Source organism: Ammospiza nelsoni, chromosome Z (assembly GCF_027579445.1).
Source record: "Ammospiza nelsoni isolate bAmmNel1 chromosome Z, bAmmNel1.pri, whole genome shotgun sequence".
In the NCBI taxonomy this organism is placed as follows: domain Eukaryota; kingdom Metazoa; phylum Chordata; class Aves; order Passeriformes; family Passerellidae; genus Ammospiza; species Ammospiza nelsoni.
The window spans coordinates 26,557,336-26,574,330 of record NC_080669.1 but is presented as its reverse complement, the minus strand read 5'-3'; the positions used below and the strand labels follow the sequence as shown (position 1 = coordinate 26,574,330).

Below are 16,995 nucleotides of genomic sequence, written 5' to 3'. Positions count from 1 at the left end.
AAAAAACCAAACTAATTGACTTGATAAGCATCTTTGTAACTGTTGGAGAGAGTTCTTTTTACAATGAAATGAGCTAACATACAAGCCTAATGAAAACAGTATCTAAAGTTTTCCTTTGGCACCTTGAGAGAAGGCTCAGAAGAAAAGAAAAACACTTCTCGAGTTAGACATATAATATGTTGATAGCAAAAACAGTCTTCAATGCTTTCTAATGTTTTCTGATAAATTGTTTCAAGAGTAAAAATAATTTACAGTAATTAACTCCTTAAAATTTGGTAACACACACTTATAGTACTGCTATGTCATTCTTGAGTTTTCTTTATTACAGCTTGCTATGATTTTGTGAAGTTCTCAAGTCAACTGTTTTCATAACTGATGTGTTTTTGTTGTGCTTTTTTCTTTGTTTGCTTCTAATTTCAATAAATTAAAACACAAGAATTTACAGAAAATTCAGTGAGGTGGAAATTACTGTTCAATGTTCCAGTAAGAAGGAATTTGTTTTCTTAGTCACTGATGTTTTACACCAACATTATTGTTGCAGATAATGTAAGTCTGACCTTACTATACTCTCACCTGAGCATTTTCCTAATGATACAGTATTTAAGCAAGTTTGTTGCACAGAAGCATGCATACAGTATCCCAGGATTTCTAGGATTTATAGAAATCTAACCAAAGTTTACACCATACATTATCTACACACTGCTGCCAAATCAAACACTGATATGTAAAATACTCCCAATTTTAAGTTTTCTCCTTCCCCAAAAACAAAGGCTCGCAACATCAACATTGTCTCTTTGGCTTTGTAGGTAAAAAATATAACTGATATAGCCATGTTTAATAATGGAGCATTACTCCAGAAAGCTGTATTTCTGAGTCACTTCATACTACAATTCTAACTAAAAAGGAAAAAGATGACTGGATTTTCATTTAAATGTAGTTATTACCTATTAAGTAGGACAAATTCAATGGGAATAAAAGATAAAATATTCTAGAGCATACAAAAGTATCGCCAGATCTTGTCTGTGAAATTAAAATAACTTACCAAAAATACTGTATTTGAGGTTTGTTTGTTTTAGTTTTAACTACATCTTTCTTGATTAACCACAATATCAACAAGCTGGAAGCCATTTAAACAGATTATAAGAACAAGGGAGATAGTTTACACTTACCATCATCAATGACAGCTTGCCACTGGTGCACATGCTTCTGATATGAAGATCTGACACTGAAAGCTTGGCACTGCCAGTCCCTAAAGGCAGGCACTCCAGCAGGACAAGAAGGATTTTCACACACCCTATACTGCATTGTGGGCCCATGACACTGTCCTTCAAGGCCTGAACTAGAAAAGACGGCATAAATACAACCCTTTACTGTTGGCAATATTTTGTCAAACTTACAGTATAGTTTACTTATGGTAGACACAAATTAAAAATAGCAGGGTTTTTTGTTGACACTTAGCATTCAGAAATCACCCATGAAAAACTGAAGTCACAGAACAAAACATGTTTGCCTTCTCTTTGTACTGGTTACATTACATATAAGGAGTGACGGGTGCTAAGCCACAATTTACATTTAGCTTCAAGAAAGCATGAGGACTAGCAGGAGTTCAGTCAGGAGAGCCTAAGATACAGTTTTGATAAAATTGAGATTTTTCTCTATCTGGGCTGAGCCAAAGGGCCTACTGAAAGGAAGCAACACCTGCAGATTTGCTACCTCTCCTTTTCCTACAAGTGTGGTGTTACGGGGTTCAGACAAATGCTTTGTTTCTCTTTGGTCACTCCAGCTGCGCTTGCAGGTGCGAATGAACAAATGCACAAGAGAAAACTGCAGAAACTGGAGCTCATTATTTGGAACCTCACCTGGAAAAATGAATTAATGAGCATGAAATTAAGACATCCATAAATTCTAGAAAGAGCTTTAAGGTATACAGCTGTGGGGTATAGCTTAAAAGTGGTGTTTAAATGGCATGAACTATGAAAGAATTCTCCATATCAAAATTTCTGTTAAATCCTCATGCTTTTGTATAGCCATATACAACTTTTCCTCAAAATTCTTTATGCAAATGTATCTTTTTTAAACCCCCTGCCTATTTTACACCAAAATCTGCTACACTGTTTTCCATAATTCATCATTTTCCCCCTTGTTTTATTCTTTTTTTTAAACAGTTGATTCGAGCCTTATCCACTCTGGACTAGTTTTCCCTATACTTGCCTTCATTACTCCACTCTTTTCCCACTCCTATGCCTATATTTTCTTTTCTTTTTCACTTGGTGTATAAATGACACCAAAAACAAATCAAACTGGTACTGAGTAATTAAAAGGAAAAGACCTTTTAGCTGGTCACTGAGATACAGTGAAAAGTAAAAGCCTTTATCCCCAATGGCGGAAGGTTTTCATTTTCACAAGATAAGGAATCTAAATTCTGTTTCCAGATAATCTACCTAAATGTCTGAGAAATGTCTATCTAAATGCCTGAGGGCAGAAAGATCGCTTCACCAAACCTTCAGTTCCTTGGTTTTGCAGATGAGAAGGAGAAGTCAATCTTCTCAAGTTGAAAAATTTAAAGACTGGGATTACACACTAACAATCTGCAAGTCAGAAATTTTAAATTTAAGTTTCTGTTGCTTTTTCAGGTGAAGCTTACAAAGAAAGTTTTATTCTTCTGTTAATATTATCCAGGGTCTTGACAGAAGCAGAAAAGATGAAAAATAGTGTTGCCATGCAATAAAATACCTGAAATATGCACTCTTCTAAGTGTTTTTCAGTATTCATAAAGTATTAATTGCTTAGAAAAAGGCCAACTAAATCTTCATGGGGTCCTGTTCTGATGTAAATTTTGTTCAGAAATTCTGATGAACAGCAATGGAAACCTGAACTTGTTTTTACCCAGGGCATTTGCGTTGTCGACTGCTGATTCCAGTGTTGCAAGTGCGGCTACAAGTGCTCCATGCGCTCCACTCCCCCTCCATGTGCTCCGTGAAAGAGGTCCGATTGATACAGTCTCCAGCCTTGCACCACTAGGTAAAAAAATCAGCTCTTAGGTTAATAAATCAAGGCGTATGAAAAACAATTCATTTCTCCACGAGCCCACAGGAAGCACAACATAAACATTTGGTTCAATACATCGTTTTCAGATATATTCAGATGTATTTCAGATGTATTTGAGTCAGATATATTTTTGCCTAGTACTCCAAAGCTTTTTTACCTGTCCTAGTAAATGCAACAGTCAGAGACCTTTCTCTGTTTCAGTGGCCAAGGAGCAGGTTCACTTCTTGTCCACAACCTCAAAAGTAAGTTAATTTCCAATGAAGGATACCTCCTTCACTGGAGGTGTCCATAATATGCTGTCTCCCTTCATTTTAGAAAGACATTTTAAAATGCCTAAGAAAGCATTTTAGGGTCCAGCCCAAACCTGCTGCAGGGATCATTGCCCAGCTGAACTGTGCAGATGAGCACAGCACAGTGTCCAGGGCCGTTTCAGGACTTGCTCGGCTCAGCATGACAGTTCCCACCAGCAGGAACTTCATGGTCCCTCATTATCCAGTGACAATCTCAACAGAAAGACATATTAGAAGTAATAGAGGAAATGAGATTTTATTCACCATTTGTATTCAAAGATAAATTGGAAGCTTCAAAAAGCAGATGTTGAGAAAGTCTAGAGAATTTCTGGCATTTATAAAATAGTAATAAAAAAATCAATGATCTTGCATGCATATAATTTACTAGGAAAGCTGCAATTTCTCACTCAAAAATTTTCCAGTCACTATTGTTATGCTTTGTAACCTATGTCCCTATCTCATACAAATCACCATAAACTCTGCAAAAATTAGTGCTTTATCAAATTATACCAACTTAATATCTGTCCCATGTATTAGGAAATAGAGGAATTCTCCCGCCTTAGAAATTTCATGATTCAATGATTCAGCAATTACAAAGCAAACAATCATCAGTTAATGACATTAACATCAGTAATTTAACTAATTTCTTTTTACTTTCTGAACTGTTGGTAAACCACTGTTACCAATGGATAACAGACTTCCCAAACAAGCCTTGTATTTGTAGCAAAAGAAAAGATGTCACTAATGCAATCAAGAGACTTCTGTTTCTTTTAGAACATACTTCTGTAAGTTTTAATGTCTATGCTGAATCTTTACGTGGTAGCCTTTTCACCTACAGTTTGAAACTGGTCTTTACTGATCAACTGATGTTAATTTTCTCTCTTTAATCATCACATTACAATGAAGGCATAATTATTCCATTTTTAAAAAGTCTTCATGTAGGCAGTCTCCATCTCTACATTAGATTTACAACCAGAAAATATAAATTTTGTAAATCTCTTGGATGTTTCAAACCAGAAATGTTCATATACAATTTAAAGTTATTGCTTCAGATAAAATACAAATTTTTCTATTGAGATAGCATCTGCTCTCTGTGCAGCCTAAGGGATTTTTTTAAATTCTTGACTTAAACCCCAACCAAGTAGGACGCTATGCAAATGACATTTCCATCACTTCCTAAGACCCTAAGAGGAGCACAAGACAACAATACTTATTCAATACAATAATAAGTATTGAACAATACAAGATCAATAAAAAAACCCCAAAGCCAGTGACCTGTGTATCCTAAACCTCATCCTGCACAGATAATAAAGCAAATAAGAAGAATAATTCTTTCTTATCCCCTGCCATGTTTTGGTAATGAATGCATTGTTTTCTACTGCTATACATAAATAAGTTATCTCTTTAGCCTGGCTCAATAAGCTGTTTTAATTACAATCAGTAATTGTGTGTAATCATCATAAGAGGTTCTGCTTTCTTATTCCATAGCATGGGCAGGCCAGTCTCAATGTAAAAATTGTGATATCAAACAAAACTCATGTCTCTTACTTTCCAGGTATTGACTTCAGACAGTACCAACTACGAATTTTATCAGAATTAAAATACTGAAGCAATTGTCATTATTTTAGAGATATGAACAGAAACACAATCCGGCTTTCCTTTAGCATGTTATCTGAACATTTGATATTAATTGATTGATTTGATTTTAGGAGAAAGATGAGAGTCTTGGTGAATGTAATATGACTCAAAGAGTAAATCACTCCTGTGGGAAATGGCTGTCAGCACAGTATCTTGAAAATCTCAAGACATATGTATGCTCTTTCTCTGTTTTCTGTTTGAGGTTATTTATATTCATTTACAGATATATACAAAGATCACAAATAATTTTAACTGGAAAGCTCTTGAAGGACAATTCACCTAAGTCTGATTTAATGTGTCTGTGATGGCATGATTTTAATAGAATTTGTGACTCTTAAATGTGCATGGGATTACACTCTTTTACACCGTATTTCTTGATAACACTTATGCTGAAAGGTTTTAACAACTGTCTATCAATTCCTTCAAAGAGACTATTTCTAAATCTTAAATCATAGCTGAGAACTATATATCTTTGAAAGCTTAAGTTTCTATTTACAGTTGGAAGAGCAACAATTGCATTCTATTCATAAATATGACAAAAAATGTGAAAGAAGTTGAAATAAAACAGCGTAAATATTAAAACATCTGTCTCTTTGGCTAACCTTTGTTTAATTCACTGGTTTTAGGGAAATGTTCTCTTTTCATCTCTTTATTATACAATATATCATATATAGTACATGCAACTGTATATAGCTTATTTGTATGATAATTGAGGTAAGTAGGAACTTTAAAGAACAGCAAAGAACTATTCTGCTTGTTTCCTTGAATGCTAGATGTTTGGTATAATTAATATTGCTTTTCCACCAGAGGCATACCTTTCCAGTGTCACAGTCTGTTCCGTCCATTGGTGGATCCAGTTTAGTTTTGCATTCCTTCTCACTCTCCACCTTACACCACAACCCAGTGCAAATGACATGCTGAAAACCAAACAAAGAGTAAGCACAAAATTACTTGCTGCATGCAGTCCATTAATGTTGTCTAAATTTACTAGTTTGATGGTATTGAAATACATTTGAAGACATATTAAACATTAAAAAAAAAACAAGTGGGCAGAGTCTGCTTAGACTTTCATTAATTGTGCTTCCCTAGGACTTCCAGATCCCCCGTTTGTTCTGCCCCAATGACTGCTGCTGTCATGCTCTTCAATAATTCATAATTCCTCTAGAATTCACTTATCACTCTAGAAAAAAATTCCAAAAGCCATCAAACTTGATCTCCACAAAGAAGCCAAAAGCTACCTGACAAATGAAATATTTTTGCTGGAAAGTAGAGAAGGGAGATGACAGGGGTGCAAGTCAGCAATGAATTTTAGAGATGGAAAGAAAAGCCCTCTGAAGTATCAGAACAAAATACTTTTTACTTTACTCAAAAGAAAGCCAAGCCTTGCAGGACGCTGGCTCACAGTTCCCAAATTTCCCTGGCAGCTTTCCCTATTTTTTGCCTGAAAAGTCTTCCTTCTCCCATGGTTTTCAGTCAGGACTGCATTCTCCCTGCTGTTTGCTCCCCCTTAATAGTAAACCATGTGGAAGTGAAGAGAGGTCCCATGAGGCTGAACTGTGTCCTGAGTATTACTGCACGTGCACAGTGATCCTCCACAATGGATACTGCCCAAAGCGGGGCAAGAAGGATCAGGAGAGGGGGAGGTGATGCAAGCAGAATAAAAGATAAAGAACAGCTGGGTTTTTTTAAAACAGGGCTGCCAGAAGACCTGCTTTTTCTGAGTGAAATGATTTGTTGTATTGGTACACCCAGTAAGAGTCTCTTTGCCTTTTTACACTATGCAGGAAAAACTTGTCATAAATCTTATGCTACCTTGAAAAAAGACTAAGAGCAGACAAAACACAATTCAACAAATGATTGTGTTTGAACCAAGGAACAGGGCAGTTCCATTGGGAGTCTTACATGTAAAAATGTCTGTAAAATCAGTTATCAAAAAAAGAAAAAAAATCAAAGATTGTAGAGGTCTGAAGCATTTTACGGAAATAAGAGACAGGATAGCAGCAGTCGGACTCACTCTTGATTCACTCTGCAGCAGTTTTTTGCTGAAGCTGAGCTAACAACACAACAACCAGCTTATGTATGTCTCCGAAACACAGCTACAGAAGTCCTATCCTGTTCCTGGGTAATTTTAGCAAGCACTTTTCAAGTAACAAACTCTAATTTCTGTTCTTCTTCATTGTTTTTTAAACAATGTAGATGATGACAATAGTAGATCAGATACAGTATCAGATGTTCATGACAAAGTAGGAAATGAAAGACATACCGTTGATAGCACTCTGCAAAAATATGTTAATTTAATTGTCCTAATTAAATTTTTTCTATAAATATCCTTAAATTTTCAGTTATGAGCAAATACAATTGTAGAAAATCCATCCAGATTTATCCAAGTTTTCAAAAAATACAGGCAAATTTTCTCCTGTGACATCACATTTTTAGGCATTTTTTTTTCCCCTAAACACTTTAAATGTATGCTTAATTTGACTTGAATGTGATTGCAGAACGGCTTACAACAAACATTTCTTTACAAATCTAGAAATAATTCTTCTAAATATAGAGAGGCAGTAAATCAGATTTACAGGGTTTTGGGTATTTTGAGTACCTAAACACAGAGACATACTTGAACCATGTGAACTAAATCAAGAAAATCAAATCAACACTCTTTGCTTGCTAATGTACATTTTATACATCTCATATTTCTACAAATACTTGTATACCACCTCCCTTTGAGCCATGACCTAACTTCCCTAAATAGAAACTACTTTGGGCTTTAAGTGAACTGCATTCTAAAACCACTCACTTCTGCTAAAATAAGCACTCAGTCTTAGACTTTAATATTCCCCAAACCCAGGAAAAAGGAGGTATGGAATTACTAAAATTGGTAGTTTACTTGCAAGTTGGTTTGCTTTTTTTTTTCCCCTAGGCTTTTCATTCCAATCAAATCACAAATAGACTCTTTAGTTACTGTTCAGACTCTATTTCTGTTGCAGTGGTATGAGATACAGAGATTATTGTCAGTATCTCTATTTTGACATTTCAGGATTTCTGCATAAGGCCAGGGAAAGACTGTAACACACAATATGGGTTTTTCATTAGCAACCTGCAATGAAGCAGATCCAGACTGATTTGAAAGCAAACAGAAATATGGAGGAGACTTGTGAACTTTACAGCTACTTCAAAATCAAGGCACAGACTTCTACACTAGGATTTTACTCCTCTTAAAAGAAACTTTCTTCAGGCAAAATACAGATAGCTAAGGTAATATTCACAAAGGTTTACCAGTTATCTATGATAAGTATTGTTTAACAGCCATCACAGCTTTCTAGATGAGCCAAGGGAAAGAACAGACATTGGAGATTTAAAACTTATAATTGTGACATTAGCCTATTCACAATCTGTAAAATATTTTTTTGTGTGTACACTGGAAAACAAAATATTGCCAAGCACACACAAAAGATTTTTTTTTTCTTTTGAAAGAATGTGTTCGTCATGAGTTATTAACAGCAAAATCTTGTAAAACAGAACATGGAAGCCACAATGCATTACAGAGGTCCCTCCAGTTTTGGAGTTTTGTGGAGGTTTTGTGTCTGTTTCTGTCTATTTAATTAAATTAGTAAGGCAGGTCTATGTGAATCAGAAGAATACATTTCCAATCATGTAAGCATATGGAAAGAAATTTCAGTTGAAAGGAATGACCAGAGACAAAAAGGAAATTTTAGAACAGTATTTGTGAAAGGCAAGACTGTTTAAAATGTGGTGGTTGAGATGAGGACAGATATTTCACCATGACTATAGTGTTTCCATTGCTTTTCTACTTTTCATGTGATCTTTCCCTGAAATGCCTTAAAAATCCCCATGAAATATAACCAGTCTCCTACTTCTTAGCAAAGATCACAGCTGTGTTATGACAAGAACTGTTTTACTGGAACTGACCACATAGCATTCACATCCTGGACTTTAATCTTAAAAGCCAGTATTTAATAGTTCAACAATTGCATTAAATTGTCAAGTTTTACAATCCTGTTTAATCATCAAGAACTACTTCTGGACCATGATCTCACTATCCGTTACGTGAAACAATGTTAGGATCTAATTGATTCTTGCATGAGACATCATGGGCATAAAAGCAAACTTGGCTCCCTTACAAGGTAAGCATGGAGACACAGTATAAATCTTGAACCTGAAGATCCACTCATTCTTTTCTAGGGTCTAAAATTTTACGTAGGACATAAAAAAAAAAATGTCTTTGAAATGAAAATGAAAAGGAAAAAATAAAGTCACCATTTATGAAACGGGAGTAGGAGGGCCTCACTTAGGAAAATGCAGGAGTAGGACTGAGTAGCTCCTTCAGTTCTTTGTTTCATTCATTAAATTAAATAATAAAGAAGAATTCTTGATAGCAAGGGAACATCACAGGCACCAGCAGCATCTCTCAGAGGTTGCCATGTAATGCAACTGTGAAGTGCAGTCCTAAAGTACTACTTAGTAATAACTACTGTAGAAAATTGTACCTCAGCAGAAATGCACTATTGATTGTACCACTGATATTTGTAGAATAAAGATTATTTTTCATCATTACTCAATTGTTTTCTTAGTTAAATAGCTGTTATATGTTTCTTAATGTAGAAGACTGTATGGGACTCTGTTCATTAAATAATCTTCCAGCCTCAAAAAACTCAAGATTGTGACACAGTTCATAATTTATCTTTTACACGGTTTTACTGAAGTGCATGAACTGTTCAGCAAGTAGAACATGCCCAAAAAATCCTGGGCTATAAATTGTTGGATTTACTGACATTTAAATGAACCTTAGAGGAGTGTGTTTCTCTCATTTCCTGGCTTGTGGACAACAACTATAACCATAATAAACTTCCAGTTACTGGCAGAGTAGGACAGACTATACAGAGATTAAAGGAAGTAGTCTGGATATCATGGAATATTCAGTGATTACCTATGCATAATTAAATAATTCTTGTAATAAATTAATACAGTTCTTATGTAATATGTAATGAAATACTGCATTCAACGTAAAAAGATATTCTAAATATTGATTTCTCCAATGGCAGCCACAATAATTTGTACAGTCAACACAATGAAATTTGAGTCATCTTCATATTAAGTAAAATGTAATTAATATTGCAAGGTTAGACTCAACATATTTGTTACTTATATCTAACATGCTTTTATTTCTGAAGAAGACAAAATTAGCAACCAAGTAACTGTGCTTCACCAATAGATGATGTTGATGTTGATGTTGATGTTGCACAGTCCATGTGCTACAACTCATGAAAGATTTCTGGAAAGTTTAAATGGTCTGCTTCTACCTAAATTCCAGTGGTAACTTTTTTTTTCTTTTCACACATATGAAAAAACCATGTAGAAGAAGGACAACTTTCTTATCCTCTGGGCTGTACTCTATCCATTGCTCTGAGTTTCCCCTTCACCACAGAAATGTTATTTCTATTATTTAGAAATTCTGTGTCTAACTGGAGCAGCAGTAAACTTCCCTAACGGAAGAGATAAATTTAAGACCCACAGTAGGGAACAAAAGAAGAAGATTTGAATATAGTGCCTAAGCTTTCTGCAGTAGCTCTTCATGTCTAGAAACATCAAGTTTCTTGGACTTTTTTTTTTGTTGTTGTTGGGAGGAAGTTAGGAGTGTAAATTTTGCTTAGATAGAAGAATACAGAAGAAAACCAACAAGTTGACTTTACCGAGGTCGGGAAGGAAGCTTTGGAAAAATTCTTTTCTACTCTCACCATGTTTTCTCAATTTGGTCCTTAGTGTCACTTATTCATTTCTAATAGATCCAAGGTTCTTAAAAATTCATTACAGTAATTTCTTGGTTCAATATTTCAATATACAATTTTCAGTTTAGGGTTACCAGTTTTGTAGAAGATTTTGGGAAAACTGCAGAAGATTCTTCCCATTCCTGTCTTCTCCACAGATGATACTGAGCTCCTTTTCTAACTGTTAAGACCATAAGGTCATCAGGTAACAAACACATTTGGTTTTATGATGAGAGCTAAAATTAAATTGCAGTTTATCAGGAAAAAGCATAGTTGAAAAAACATAGGCCTTTTGTATTGTCTTACTATATTCTTTCTTCACAGCAAACTTGGATTATACTTGGATATAAATTACAGTGTTTCATTTTATACAAATATTTAATAATATTAAATAGTATAGTAATACTAATATTTAATATTACAGTAAAATTGTCAGAAACTTCTGTTGATTTTACTATAAATATAAATATTTAATATAAATATAAAGCAACGATCCCATAAGAAGGAAAAAGCAGACATATTTAATTAGCTGAAAATAATTTTTTTAGCTGAAAGGCATCTTACATGCAGAATGTCAGAAGAGGGGAATATGACTGAAGATGACTAGAAATGGACAGTTAGCTATGAGCACCTAGAACTTAAATCATCTCCGTGCAAACAGCTGAACTCTACCCTGGTAATATATACACTAAATTTAATTTCCTAATATTTCTAAAATAATAATGTAAACCAAAGAAGCCTCAGAGTTATGATATTGAAGGGCAAATATTTACTGAATCTACAACAAACAAAAGAGGCATAGGACAACTTGACTATCTGAATTTAAATATATGAATAAGAACAAAACATAAAGGTAACAGGAAGGGAATTTATCCAGACAAATGAAAAGCATATAAAGATTTCTGTTATCCAACAGAAAATCTTGACGTTTCTCTCTTTCTTCAATTACTTTTGAGAATCTTTAACTGTTAAAGAAGATCCACAAGAAATACTAAAGACATTACCATTTCCTTGTTCAAAATAGGCTTCTAGAGAATGAAAACCAGAAATTACATCCTTCCATTGAAAGCAACTTACTGAAAAACCAGACACAGGTTGAAATTCATAAAAAAGCACTTGGAAGTAATGAAGAATATCTGTAGAATTGTGACATTGAGATTTACTGCTCATATCCAGAGGGAAAATGTTTTCAATAAGACAGCTAGAAAAAAGTCCATTAAACTATGACTGTTTTTTCCTTTTCTCTTCAACTATACCACTCTCAGCATGCCTTAGAAGTACATGCACTGCAATGTTTCCTTTGAGAATCTTTTAGATAAAGATTAGTTTAAGTGAAAGTCTCTGAAAAAACAGTACTATGTCTAAACTGAAAATGGGAAGAGAACTGAAGAACTAAAGGAGAAAGGAATTATGTTTTCCTGTTCAGTACTCCTAACCTTTTCAGGATACCTGCCCACTGAATCCTTATGAAATTTTATTTCACAGTTCCTCTAGTGTTTGCTTTATCAATCCATACTCCATGCTCTTTACATATTTGTATATCGTCTTCCCATCTTGTATTGGCCAGTGTCTTAAGGGCATCAAATATGTTTAGTCTCTCCTGTTGATGCTAAAAAAGGTTGACTTTTCTCTGTAAAAATCATTCTTAAACTGCTTCTTCAATCAGATGAAGCTCATAAAATTATGAAGACCTGTTCAATTTTGCTAACCTGTCTTTTTAAGGCTAATATAGTGACACTGCTTCACACCGGCATGAAGCAAGGTCAGCAAACTGACTTACGTACTGGAACTCCTCTTGTCATGGCACTGTACAGCTCTGCCTGGGCTCAGAGGTGCAGAGAGCTCAGTTAACATCACTGCTACTGCTCCCAGTTTGCACAGGCACAGCATAATCTTCTGAAGGTCAGAAATGGATGTCTAGTACCCAAGCCATAATAAAAGGGAATCTAAATAATAAATTGCAAATATCCCACTTGCTGCAACAAGGTGTCTTAACACTACGACATCTTATGTTTCTAATGTACAAGGGAAGTATCAGTAAAACACGCTTCAAGATATTCAGAAACCTAAAGCAAGACTTACCAATGATAAACCAATGAACATGTGCATAATAATTTTTGGAAAGGAAGTGTAAAATTCTAACTTCAAAGATATCATATTCTTTTTCCAACAAACACATGCACAAAAGCTACTCTCACACAAATATTAGATAGTAGATGCATTTTCTGAAGTGCAGACACAGCCTTACCTGCATTTCTTGGCAAAAGGAAGCAGTTGGTCCAAAAAGAATCTGACACTGCTCATCTGCAGTGTACGTCATTCCTGGGAGCTTAGAGGGAATAATCACAGAATTGAGGCTCTGTGGATTCGTCTGTACCAGACAGTTACTGGCCTTTGACCTGGTGATATGCAGAGATTCATACGCTGAGAAATCCAAGGGTCTGATTGCCATGCCAACTTAAACTTGCATACAACATTCAAAATACATGGACAATTATAATTTTCTTATTCATCAGCACTGCACTACTGCTCGTGTTTAAAATTACACGGCCTGCTTGTTATAAGTTAATCTGTTCCGTTATTCTACATTTGCAGAAAGACAATATAAATGATCAACATTTCAGAAAAGTGCTGGACAACATTTTAGCATAAAACTTACTAAATGGGTAAAGGTTTTGGTGGCCAAACATTTCAGCACACAGCATATTAACATATAGTAAACACAGTGACACATAAAAAATTTTTATATAAGTATATAAAATTATAATCATACCCCTGAAAGTATAAAAATCCATGCCATTGCTGAAAACCGATATTAATAAATCTAATATTAGATTGTGATAATTTTAAATATTTTGACAGATTTTGTAAAACAAATCTCCCAGAGGAGTAAAAAAAAATTGAAAACTTATAATTTCAGTATATTTATTGCATCTATTTCTAAACGACATACAGCAAGAGTTCTTTTCTTGAATTATATACCTGAGAAATCTTTCCAGATCTTCTCTGCTGCACTGAGACCATGAAACATCCCCAAGATTCTGTCCTTTAATCCATTCTCCAGACATGATATGGACACCATCTGCACAGGATGGGTGGTCATTGTCGTGGTTTATCCCCATGCTGAATTTTGAAGTTATTAAAAATAAAACAAAGTGAAACAAAGTAACAGGTTGTTTTCATTACTTTTTTTTCATTACAAGTTAAAACTCTTGCAAAGGGCTGAAAATAGCTCATATATATTACATGTAGGAAACCACTTTTGATTATTTTTTTCATGGTATCTTTCATAGAAGTGCATGTAATCATGTGTAGATGACTATTTTATAATTAAAGATGGAAGTGGAGCTGCATTTATTTGATGAGAAATATTGCATTCTAATCAGTTCAATACATATTTTGGACAACTTCTTGAATTTTCAGAACTGCACAGTTGCAAATTTAATGAATACTATTTGTCTTTTAAATGGGCAACATATTCTTATTTTTTAAGATCAGTGAATATTTTGGCAGTGATTCTACCTTCAATCTATATGGAACAGATTGGTTGAAATTTTATGGAATACTAAAATGATCACTACTTTGATGGGCAATTATTGTGTCTAAAGAAAAAAACACCTAAATGATTTTTCAATCTCTTGTTAACAATAACACTGATGAAGAAATTAAATTGATTTTGATTATAAAGACTTAGCATCCTTACACATCCCAGAGAGTTCTAACATTCAATGCACTGCAATGAAAAATTCCACTGAATATCTGCTTGAAACTCCTGTTTTAACTGAATACTCACTATCATTCTCATTCAGAATTAGCAAACAGAGAGGAAGAAGAGGCACCTAAATAAAACTAAGATTTTCAGAATTAGCTAAGTGGATCATGCTTGACTAATATTACAAGAAATAAATACACTCAACTGTCTTTGGAGATTTACAAAAGGGTGTGAGACTACTCTCCAGAGTACTGGATTTAAAATAGTGCTGGAATTTTGCAGCATTACTATTCCGTGCAGAAAAGCAAAGCTTCAGGTTTAATAAAACTCTATACCTTGTATTGGTTCTTTCACTTACAGACTGCAAAGACAGAGTAAGTTTTCTGTGTCTACACAAACTGGAGTACATTGTGGTTCTCCTTATTTCACCACCCCGCAGCAGCAAATGGCAAAAAAGACCTGTCTCCCTACACTTTTGTTCTCCACTCTATACCAAAATCCATTCATGACTCAAACCATACATAAATTTGCAATTTGCTTTACCTTTTGTTTACTAATGAAATTAATGGAAATATCATGCAGGACTTTACCTTGCCTATAGAAGTGCTCTATCTCTTACACTGATGTGTACATCCCACACTCTGAAGTACTGGAACAGTGCTTTCTGCAAAAATTAGATAATTTTGCTGCCTCTAAACCATATAACAGAACTGAGGCAAGCAAATGTGTCTAACTCTGATCTTAGCCTCTGTCTTTTCCTGAGCTGCCTGAATGGCACAAAACAACTATACAGAAGTGCCTCTGCACTTGCCTTACATTCTTACTGCATGCCTCACATGCAGAATTCGAGACGTGTCTATCTCCAGAATTATTTACACCCATTGGAACTGTGCAGGACGACACAGGAAAGCTGGGGATATGTAACCTAGTGGACTACATAAGAAAAAATTTTGCTCATAGCTCTTTGAGTTTTATGCTTCCTTAATGCAAAAGTAGTAATTTAAAAATACTCATTTGTCAGCATCATATACACTGTAGGATTTTAACTAAAACATTTACAACACAAAATCTTGACCAAATGTATTATAAAATTCATGGATCCAATTTATGCAGAGTGGAATTAACACATTTATATGCTATTTAAAATACTTTTAAGGTGAAAATTACAAAATCCCTGTAATATCTAATTATGATTAATTCCCTTCACTCCGAAAAACAATTCTTGAAGCTTGACTTTGTCACAAAATATTCTGTATAGTCAGCCAAAGAAATTTGTGCTGAGCTGAGCCATTATCTTGATTATTTCAAAAAACACAAGCCACCATTACAAAAATATATAAGCGCACCCCCCTTTTTCCAATCTACTATCACAGAAGCATTTTATGAATTATATTAGCACAAGAATTCCCAGGAAAACATTGTATTTTAAAACAAACAGACTTAGTCCAATAAACTCCACTAACAGATAATGCAAGTCGACTGAAAAAAAAGTTTTTATCTAAAAACCCTCTAAAACTTTTTTAATGGAGTTTCTATGCGATACCATGTATAAAAGTGGAATCATTTTTGCTAAATCTTTAACATGCAAGTAGAAATAATACAAAGAAACAACATCACTAAATTCTGTGTATTTAGAATTAATAACTCAGGCCACTGAAAGTAGAAGAAAAATATTAGCTCAATATTTCAGTAAAAAGGCAATTCTTTTACAATTAACTACGGCTGCAATTATATGTGTACAGCTGGAATAAAAAAGGCAATAGCATCTCTCCTGTCACTTTAGAGAACAGCTTATATTCTTGCATTCAAAATGCATTCCAGTGTCAACGTACTGAACAAGCACCAAGTAGTACTATTTTACTTCACCTAATTATAGTGGAGTATTACAAAATCAAAGCTCTTTTAAGCCTCAAAAGAGGATCCTCAGACATTATTCTATATTTAAATACGCTACATAAGGTTATGCACACACCTTGAAATAATTACAGTCTGCACTGCTATTTTAAATTACTTCTCACCACAGGACATCAAAATTCTTTGACGTGTGCTACTTTCATGACAATATGCATTTGCTCAGTGACCCCACATGCTTCCAGATAAAAGCTTTTTATTATTTATTCATTATTTTGTTTGTGCTTTGCAAATGGTAGATGATTGTTGTCACCACTCTATCACACTTAAAATGCAAATAGCGCATCTGAACAAGAATGATGTTGTTAAACCAGAAACAGGCAGAGAAGGGACAAAGATTAAATAGTATAAAAAAATTATTATATGAGCAATTAATTGGGTTAGTTCAGATAGATGTGGAGAATTACTTTAAGCTTATCTGTAAACAAAAACTGAGAAATTAAAAAAAATTAAAGAGATCAACTAAAGCTCAGATTTTCATAGTCATTAACAGTGAGACAGATTACGAATAAGAGGTAGATTAAGAAAAGTGCAAGAGCAAGTGCTGGATCAAGGAACCAGTGGTGTTCAGTACAATAAATAGAATGTGCAATATGATAAATAGATTCCC

At 34.4% G+C, this 16,995-nt stretch overlaps 1 protein-coding gene across 1 annotated transcript in view; it reads right to left on the bottom strand.

The window, feature by feature from the left end:
- The window catches only part of ADAMTS19 (ADAM metallopeptidase with thrombospondin type 1 motif 19), a 132,917-nt gene that overhangs the window by 37,742 nt on the left and 78,180 nt on the right, over positions 1–16,995 (bottom strand). Inside the window, exons 9-13 of the mRNA XM_059492476.1 lie at positions 13,745–13,885; positions 13,011–13,161; positions 5,792–5,893; positions 2,887–3,017; positions 1,170–1,339 (exon numbers count right to left, since the gene is read on the bottom strand). Coding sequence (XP_059348459.1) covers positions 1,170–1,339; positions 2,887–3,017; positions 5,792–5,893; positions 13,011–13,161; positions 13,745–13,885 — 695 coding nt within the window. The remainder of the gene's footprint in view (positions 1–1,169; positions 1,340–2,886; positions 3,018–5,791; positions 5,894–13,010; positions 13,162–13,744; positions 13,886–16,995) is intronic.